Source organism: Mandrillus leucophaeus, unplaced genomic scaffold, assembly GCF_000951045.1.
Source record: "Mandrillus leucophaeus isolate KB7577 unplaced genomic scaffold, Mleu.le_1.0 Scaffold1, whole genome shotgun sequence".
NCBI lineage: Eukaryota > Metazoa > Chordata > Mammalia > Primates > Cercopithecidae > Mandrillus > Mandrillus leucophaeus.
The window spans coordinates 11,484,426-11,494,095 of record NW_012098097.1 but is presented as its reverse complement, the minus strand read 5'-3'; the positions used below and the strand labels follow the sequence as shown (position 1 = coordinate 11,494,095).

At 42.7% G+C, this 9,670-nt stretch overlaps 1 protein-coding gene across 2 annotated transcripts in view; it reads right to left on the bottom strand.

Moving 5' to 3' along the window:
- The window catches only part of TNRC6C (trinucleotide repeat containing 6C), a 111,428-nt gene that overhangs the window by 32,485 nt on the left and 69,273 nt on the right, over positions 1-9,670 (bottom strand). For both annotated transcript variants that reach the window (XM_011988168.1, XM_011988095.1), the window contains exons 7-10: positions 7,561-7,641; positions 5,612-5,669; positions 3,344-3,486; positions 1,330-1,479 (exon numbers count right to left, since the gene is read on the bottom strand). In XM_011988168.1, the coding sequence (XP_011843558.1) occupies positions 1,330-1,479; positions 3,344-3,486; positions 5,612-5,669; positions 7,561-7,641 (432 nt within the window). The remainder of the gene's footprint in view (positions 1-1,329; positions 1,480-3,343; positions 3,487-5,611; positions 5,670-7,560; positions 7,642-9,670) is intronic.

Genomic DNA, 9,670 nt, shown 5'->3' with positions numbered 1-9,670 from the left:
GACTACAGGCGCCCGCCACCTCGCCCGGCTAGTTTTTTGTGTTTTTTTAGTAGAGACGGGGTTTCACTGCGTTAGTCAGGATGGTCTCGATCTCCCGACCTCATGATCCGCCCATCTTGGCCTCCCAAAGTGTTGGGATTACAGGCTTGAGCCACCGCGCCCGGCCGGCAACATTTCAAACAGGAAATATAGTTATTATTTCAATAAACCTTGAAATGGAATGAACTGACAAATTCAGGTAGTTAATTCTGTATTAACTATGATAAAGATATTGTAGCTGTAGTTTTCACTCTGTGTAATGAGTTACCTGACAAATAGGTGAGGTAAGGTACTGTACAGCTTCACTTGGGAAGAGCCGCCTGAGAGGCACTGGCAGAGACCCCCTTCTGTGAACCTAACAGCTGTGAACTAACCCCAGTGCACACCCTAGCGGGGCTGCTGACTTGAAGCTGGCAGAACAATGGAAATGAGAGGTCTCACTGCATCACCACCATGGGGGTAATGTCAGATTGCCAAGATCACACAGCTGGGCGCTGGTGAGTGGAAAGGGCACTACTGGTAACAACACTGGGACAATGGGCACACAGAGGCTGTTTGGCCACCCACATGTCACAGTGTCTTAGAGACATGTCTCCAAGGGGTGTGTGTGTGTCAACCTCATCCCTAAGAAAATCAGAGAGAAGGGATGTCCTAGGGATGGGAAAGGATCATGTGTTTTTTGGTACAACACTTCACGTTAAGAGTCTATATGAGAAAAGTAAGATGAAGTGGCAAACGACACTCTCAGGTTCTTCCTTTAGTAACTGATTTAGAAAGGTGATCTCCGCCTGTACCCAAAGAGTGCTGAAGTCTGGAAAAAAATGCCAGTGTGACTCCTGAGAACCACCTTGCAAGAGATGTCATCTTTATTTCTGGGAAAAAGGGGGAGAATGTGGTGCTTTCTCACAGATCAACAGATGTAACGTTTTGGTTGCCAGGAGGAAAGAGGCTGGGGACTACCTGGACCTCTGGATGGATCTGGCAGCCGAAGACCACTGTGCAACACATCATCACTTCAGCCAGTCCCAAGTTAGACCAAGGGTGCTGAACTTAACACGTTTTAGTTAAGTTTAAGAATAAATATAACTAAAGCATTTCCTACTTCAACCCTTGACTCCAATAAGTCACTTGAAGGGAAATCCTTGTAGTATTTCAACTACCTGTACATTTTCAGTCATATTTTAAAATAGAGGTATTAACTACAAATAAGAAAGTTTATGTCTCAAACACACATTTTTTAGAAGGCAGGTAAAACAAAGGCCACGTGTTGCTCTCTCCCAACAGCCTTACCTGTCTAGAAGAATTCAAGTTTTGCATGCCCAGCCCGGAGGCAATCCCACCCAGGGCCTGACTGGGGAGTGCACTGTGTGAAAGGGGGAGCTTCAGGCTTGGGGAAGGCAAGAACGGTGAAGGCGTGGGCTCTTCCACGAGGCCGCCATCCTGATTGGAGAAAGAAAGGGTGAGCTGTGTGCAGTGTCCATCAGCAGACAAAGCACCAAACAGTTTCCCAAGGAAACAGAGGAGGCATGGATGGATAAATAATTAACAGATCAAAAAAGTGTGGATAAGGGAATGGAGAACATGGGCAAAAGCAAGAAGGGAAAAAGAAAAAGAGAAATAGGATTAAGATGCTGTTTTCAGTTTAAAAGTATTTTACAAACACATATATTAGCTGCGACTATTCTCCTAACTACTGGCTCCTAACAGGTAGGAGCACGGAGGAAGGATGGAGGCATTGGCAACAAGCACTTTACAACCATTTTCAAATAAACAGATTCTTTTTGAGAAGTTATTACCAAAGCTGTAGGTATACATAGGTTGAATTCTGTGACATTTGTTTTTGACCTACAAACACAGCAGTTTCATAGAGTGTAATCTAAGAAGAGGGTGAGTTATAAAAGTAAGTTATAAAAGACAGAACCTTATTATTATTATTATTATTTTTTTACATCTATTGAGGTCATGCTATGTGCCAGGTCTTTTGCAAATTTATGTCAGCTAACATCACAACCAGCCTGTGCATTATTCCATATTTTAAATGTCAGGGTCCCAATTTAGGGTTGTCAGATTTAGCAAATAAAAATATATGATGCTGAGTTACACTGGAATTTCAGATGAACAGTAATTTTTTAGTATGATTTCAAAAATTATTTATCTGTATTCCAATTTCACTGGGCATTATGAGTTTGAACTCTGTCCACACTGGCGATGGGAAGGACGAGGACGAGGATGTGAGCCTCACCCTGGGCTACCCCACAGCTGCAGCTGAAGCAGATCACGTGCTGGAGGACTCTGAGAGTAAGATCAAGTCCCATCTCTGATATTCTTTGCTTGTGAGCCTTTCCTTTCATTGTTTTTTTTCTTTTATTTTGAGACAGAGTATTGCTGTCTTGTCCAGGCTGGAGTGCAATGGCACGATCTCAGCTTACTGCAACTTCCATCTCCCGGGTTCAAGCAATTCTCTTGCCTCAGCCTCCCAAGTAGCTGGGATCACAGGCATGTGCCACCATGCTCGCTAATTTTTGTACTTTTAGTAGAGATGAGGTTTCACCATGTTGGCCAGTCTGGTCTCGAACTCCTGACCTCAGGTGATCCACCCACCTCAGCTGGGTTTACAGGAGTGAGCCACCACACCCAGCCTCCTTTCATTGGTGATTTTTTTTTTTAAATGTGTCCTTCCTTACTTCAATTTTATTTTCAAGGCTCAATGTTTGCATTGAATTTAGTGCAATGCTTTTCTCCGCTTTGTAGTCACACCAATCTGGAGTGGGGACATCATTACATGACAACACCGGGGACTGAGCTGTGACTGGACTTGCTAAACATTCAGGGAGTTTTCCACGGATGCCTGCTGTGGTCACTCATGTGGCCAGCTGATAAGGGGCAGCCAGAGATGGGTGCCCAAGCCCCACCACTTCCAATCCCTTTTCCTGAGGATAAACATGTAACACATCATTTCCAAAGGGAAGATCTGTGTTTTTAAAATGAGATATTTGTGTTTTAAAATGGAAATCTGATGATCCTTGCCCACTGGACAAATTGAAGCAGAAAACCAGCCAAGATCACAAAATAAAAATGAAAATCTATTTTCAATCCCAGTCTTTTTCATTCTCAGTAACATCACATGAAATACGACATTCCCTTCTTTGAGTTCAACATTCATAATGTTAGAAAAAAATGGACAAAAGTCATTTAAGTATTACAGTCCAGCAAATTTTTAATCTGGCTTGTATTAAGGACACAGTTGAAATGAAAAACTCCTCTTGTTAAAAAAGCAAAAACAAAAAACCACCTATATTCATACCTTGTCAAGAAAGGTGGGGCGGTCCATGGAAGACTCTTTGGAGATTGGCGGGCGGCAGCCGAGGGGCTTGGCGGCCATTCCATTATGGTCGGTCACTCCCAGCCCACGCTTGTCCACGTCCACCTTCTTTTCCAGCAGAGCGCCTGGAGCACAACAAACAGAAGCAACGCTGTAAACAAAACAAGTGAGTGCTGAGCACAAGACAGGCACCAGTTAAGGCCTCAAGGAGGGATGGAGACCCTCCACCCCTTTAAACACAGGGAAGCCAGGGGCAGAGACAGCCCTTGGCTTTGCTAGGGCTGAGCCCAACAAGGGGCTGCCAAGGATTCAGGTGAGGGGATGGGGGTTGGTCTCGTGCATCCTTCCATGGCTCCTGCACTCTCTGATCTGGCCCTGCCGCTCCTCTGCTCTCTCTGCAGCAGCCACACCAGCCATGGCTGGTCCTCAGGGGCTCGGCTTGTCCTCTTCCCTGGGATGCACCCCCTCCCCTAGTTTTCTATACAGCTTGCTTCCTCATTTCTGGTGAACTCAATGGTCACTTTCTTGCAGGGGCCTTCCCTATTATTCTGTCTGCAACAGCTCCTCTCCTACTTCATGGCTGTGCCTCTCCATTCACCGAGTCCTGTATCTGCAAGGATTCTTCCAGATGTGGGGGATACAATACTGTGCAAAACAGACACTGTTTCTATTCTCATGGCTCTGTTGGCTTAATGACTAGTGTGTGTTTGGCCCACCCTCCATCCTGCTCCACAGTTCTAGGGAGTTAGAATTCACCTCTTGCAGCACACCCTGCTCTGTCCCACCCTGGCAGTTTGCACCACATGTTGTCGCACGTGCACGATTAGACAGTCTGCAGTCTATCCTCATTATTCATGAAATCTGTACTTGTAAAACTGTCCTACTTGCTAAAATTTGTAACCCCCAAATCAATAATTGCAGCACTTTTGTGGTTATTTGTGGACATGTGCAGATTGGCAAAAAAAATGTGAGTTGCCCAACATTCATGTTCCCAGTTCAGGTTGGGCCTCAGATCTCAAGCTGTAAAGAAGCGTCCTTTTTGTCGTTCATTTATTGTCATGCTTTTCGTATTTCTGTGCTTTCTGCAGTGATGCTGGTGTTTAAAATGGTCCCCCCATGTGGGGCTGAGGTGCTGTCTTGTGTTTTTAAGCTCAAGAAGGCAGTAAAGCACCTTACGGAGGAAGTATGCGTGTCAAGTAAGTTTCATGTAGGCATGAGTTAAAGCACTGTTGGCCCTGAGTTCAATGATCATGAATCAATGACATGGTACATCCAGAAAAAGGAAGAGAAAATTCACTGACCTGTATGTGAGGCTGCTCAGAAGTACTCAAGTAACATCTGGGCATGTGATAGGGCTATGGAAAAGAAGCTAAATTTGTGGATTCATGAGTGTAGTGGACGGCATTGTTATGAGTCTGAAAGCCAAATAAATTTATGGTCACATTATCCAGGGTCAGAAAAATGGTACACCCTTCTTGGTTAATGTTTTAGTATTAACAAATATGGCATATAATTACTTGTGAGAAATATATATCAATATTAAATAAGGTGTCTTGAAACAGAAAAACATATAAAACAAGGTTATATATTGACTGGTTGACAAAAATGTTGTGAGCAAAGGCTCACAGGAACCCAACCCTGTGTCTCCGAGGAACCCAACCCCATGTCTCCTAGGAGCACTGGTTCAGTATTCATTAATTCAGTGTTTGTGGTGACTTTATAGAACATAACCACCAAGAAAATAAGAATCAACTATATTTAAATGTAAATATTTAACATTATTATTACTTTTAAAGCAGTCCAGAACTAGGGTTGCTTGTTCCTTGACAGAAAATCTTATCTCTCAACAAGAGCTGGTGCTCAACCAGCAAGGCGACGCTTCTGCTGGCCCCTAGGCAAGTCCACTCTGGGGCAAGGCATGAGGAACGCACTCAGCGTCCACTGAAGTCCAGTGTGTGGTTCCAGTGTCTCTCAGAGTGTCATTATTACCTCCCTTTAAAACATATGGGAAAATATTGAGAAAAGCCAACATGCTTCAACTATGGTATTGGCGATTCGGCTCCAAAGTCCACTAGTCCCTAGAGACTCACTCTGTGGTTCCAGCCTGTTGTGTGGTTGCTCTTTCACTGTGGCCTGGTCCTGTCTACCCAGGACATATTCAACCATTAAACCATGACTACAACCAAATGCTTCTGGAAAGTAAAACTTCACAGCTGGGTACCTTTTTAAAAAGGATGTTGTATGACTTACTCATGGCCTGATCAAGATTCATATTGTTACTCTTCAAGGCCTCCTCTGCTGGCTCTCTCTGAGTAGGAAAACAGAGTTTTCATTAATGCACATTAATTAACAGAAGGAAAGCTTACAAATAGTTTAATTACTATCAACTTAAAGACATAGTTATTAGGTTTTGGAACTGGAAATACATTTCTTCACTGTTGAAGTTAGAGACAATGTCTTTTGAATTAAAAATACTTGTAATAAGAAAATGTATTGACTTGATTTTCAAAGTAAAGCATGTGTATTTAACACTTTGGAAACAAAATGCAGAGTGACAGTAAAACCCTGTAAGTACTCCTAAAATCATTTTCATTTTTTAAAAATGTAACTATTAGTATTATTTTTGTAGAGATAGGTTCTCTCCATGTTGTCCTGGATGGTCTCAAACTCCTGGGCTCAAGTGGTCCTCCTCCTGCCTCGGGCTCCCAAAGTGTCGAGATGACAGGCGTGAGCCACCGTGTCTGGCCCTAAAATCATTCTGTACAACACTGAGTAGCACTGATTCCATAAAGATGCAATCTATGCCAAGACAGCAGGGCCACAGACAAGGACACCTGCCATGAGGACAGGATGCTCTCCTAGGACAGGATTCCTGTCATGGGGCCATCTCCATGCCTCTCTCTAGTCCCAGCAACTATGTCAGTCACTGTTGGAGTGCAGAGCTTCACTTCTCACTTCATCAACTCTAGGCTCTATCATCAACAACTTTTCTCTAAGAAACAGAAAAACAAAACAAGTAGATTCATTTTGATAATTTATGACTGGAACACAGTAATCTCAGGGGATGATAGAAGCCGCTAGGGTGCCACGATAACTCAGACAGTATAAATCAGGACACGCTGCGGCCATGGTCAACCTCTTGCCCACTCACACAGGCAGAGCCTGGGCCACCAACACAATGCCCTGCCCAATGCAGAGGGCCTGTGCCCAATGTGAAGGATGGGGTTCTTCCTCTACATGGAGGCCATTCTGGACTCATTTTTTAAAAGGCATCTACAGTAATTAAAATATAAACATTCATTTGAATAAGGATTTTGAAAAAAGGCACATGAAGGGAATACATGGCGAATATGGGCAACATTCCTTGTCATCTGAACTGCCATCCAATCTCAGGAACTGAACAGACTGTGGTATTTTCAGGGGAACGCTCTGCAATATGAATTCTCCCTACATATGACTGGAAACTCAGGAACTAAGCAGGTCTGGTTAGGATACTTTTTCTGGATATGAAACTTTAGTACTTTATACCAAGTTTTCTTTTGTGATCTTTGTCAATATACTCTATACACTAATGAAATTCACTTTTAATTATGAATTAAAAGTAAACATAAAACTGTATAAAACCAATGAAAATTAAAAATCACACAGCATTTTCTGGCTGGGCGTAGCGACTCATGCCAGTAATCCCAGCACTTTGGGAGGCCGAGGCATGCAGATTGTTTGAGCCCAGGAGTTCGAGACCAGCCTGGCCAACATGGTGAAACCTCATCTCCACCAAAAATACAAAAATTAGCCGAGCATGGTGGCTCACGCCTGTAGTCCCAGCTACTCGGAAGGCTGAGACACGAGGATTGCTTGATCACACCACTGCATTCCAGCCTAGGTGCCAGAGCAAGACCCTGCCTCCAAACAAACAAACAAACAAACAAAACAAAAAAACAGCATTTTCTTTTCTAGGAAAAGGCTCTCACACCCTTTTTGACAGAAATTATGTGGGTCTTTGCTGTAGTTCAAAGCAATGATCCCTAACCCAAACTACCCAGGTAAAAAGGAGATTCAAGAGTTAGATGATGTCAATATCTCATTCCTCAAATAATCCTGGTGCCTTCTGACACACAGAGCAAACACAGAGAGGAAACAATCAGGGCATTTCATTTTGGGAAGCATGGTAGGTAGCAGTAAAATATGACAGCAGTTACCGGGAAGCCCATGTCTGTGAGTTGTTTGATCAGCCGGCTCATGATCCAGGCCTCATCCTGCTTGCCAGATGTCTTCATGCCCTGGAACAAAGTGTGGGAAAGGGGAAAGTCCATGAGCTATATTTTAATGCATTTCTTCCAGAAATAGGAGACAGCCTAAATTCAGGGTCATTTAAAAGTCACAGGATCTTTTTGTATTAACGTTGAATAATGCTGTATTCCAGAAACTCTCTAACAGTATTTCATGGCTACTACTATGGAAAGCATCAAGGTACATTTGCAGGTTGGTATATGTGTGCAATTTATGAACTTAAAAAAAGCAAGATAATTATTTCTCTTTCCCAGATAATTTAGTTCATCACAAATATATACTATTTTTACTATCCAATAATTCTAAGTGCTCCCTTGAACATAGCCCTGTGTGAAGTTTACTAAAAATTATTTACACAGTTTTTGCCCTTTTCTGAGCTTTATTCTGAAAAATGATAAAATGAGGGGGGTTTATTCCAATGAATAAACAGGCAGCAAGAAGAAAGAGAGAAAAAACCTGTTAGTTTTATTAACTATTTGTTATGTATAGCTCACAGGGTAGAGAAAACGAGTAAGGAGGAAAATGTCAGTGAAGGAGAGGATGAGGAAAAAGGTCAGCTACAGAAAGAGCAGTGTCGGGGGGAGGGCATGGCACCACAGAGGAGCCAGGAGGCTTCTCAATAACTTCCCTCTGGCCGGGCACGGTGGCTCACACCTGTAATCCCAGCACTTTGGGAGGCCGAGATGGGTGGATCATGAGGTCAGGAGATGAAGACCATCCTGGCTAACACGGTGAAACCCCGTCTTTACTAAAAACACAAAGTATTAGCCGGGCGTGGTGGCAGGCACCTGTAGTCCCAGCTATTCGGGAGGCTGAGGCAGGAGAATGGCGTGAACCTGGGAGGTAGAGCTTGCAGTGAGCCAAAATCGTGTCACTGCGATCCAGCCTGGGCAACAGAGCGAAACTCCATCTCAAAAACAAAACAAAACAAAACATTCCCTCTGAGCCTATAAATGCAAAGGTTCTGATGATGCATTATCATAATATGAAAAAAATCCCCTTCTAAAAATATTCTTCATAGTGTTTTTCACAATTGAGCCTGCCACAGTTATATCATAGAGCACATGGAGCTCTACAAACAGGCTTTCTTTCCTCAAGGAACTAGCTTATTTGGGGGCTATTTTAATCATTAGTATGCGGCCAGAGCCAGATCAGCCAATATTTTAATTTACCAATTTGGTATTTTTGGTCCCATCGTTAACTGGATTATTTGCCAGCCCAACTGTAAAAAAGATTCTTTCTGATGTCTGTAATCACTTCTACTACTCACGAGCGGAAAGCTCTGATTTTAGTTTCTGGTTTCTGCTGATTATTAACTGAATGCTTTTTTAAACTACATTTTTTTGAACATGAATACATTCACACGATTCAAAAGCATAAACAAGGTATAAAGAAAGTTTTCATCTCATGCTGCCCCATCTGCTTAGTTCCTGTTCTCTCCAAGAGGAGACTACTCATAGCAGTTTCTTATTTGCCCTTCCAGAGAATTTAGAACATTCTATAGAAGCTAATACACTATGTGCGCATGCATGCACACACACAAATACACACACGAACGGTTTTCTTCCTCCTACCTCACAAAATAGGGTGTGCGCTGTACATGTTTTTCTGCACCTTGCTTTTCATTTAACAATGTACTTGAGTGATCCTTTCATATCAATACATATATAGAATTTCCTTTTAAATAGTTTTGCATAATGTAGAAATGACAATTAACTTGTTACTCCACCAATGTACATTTAAACCATTTTTATCTTTTTACTACAAAAATGCTGCAATACAAAACTGTATAAATGCCACAAAGTGAGACTCTTGTTTCTACAGAAAAAATAAAGAATAAAATTAGTTGGGCAGAGTGGCATGCACATGTAGACCCAACTACTCAGAAGGATGACGCAGGAGGACAGTTCGAGCCCAGGAGTTCAAGGCTGTACTCCAGCCTAGGTGACACAGCAAGACTCTGTCCCTAAAAAAATTTTTTTAAATAAAAAAAATCAAAACGTTGGCTTTCTGCAGGTC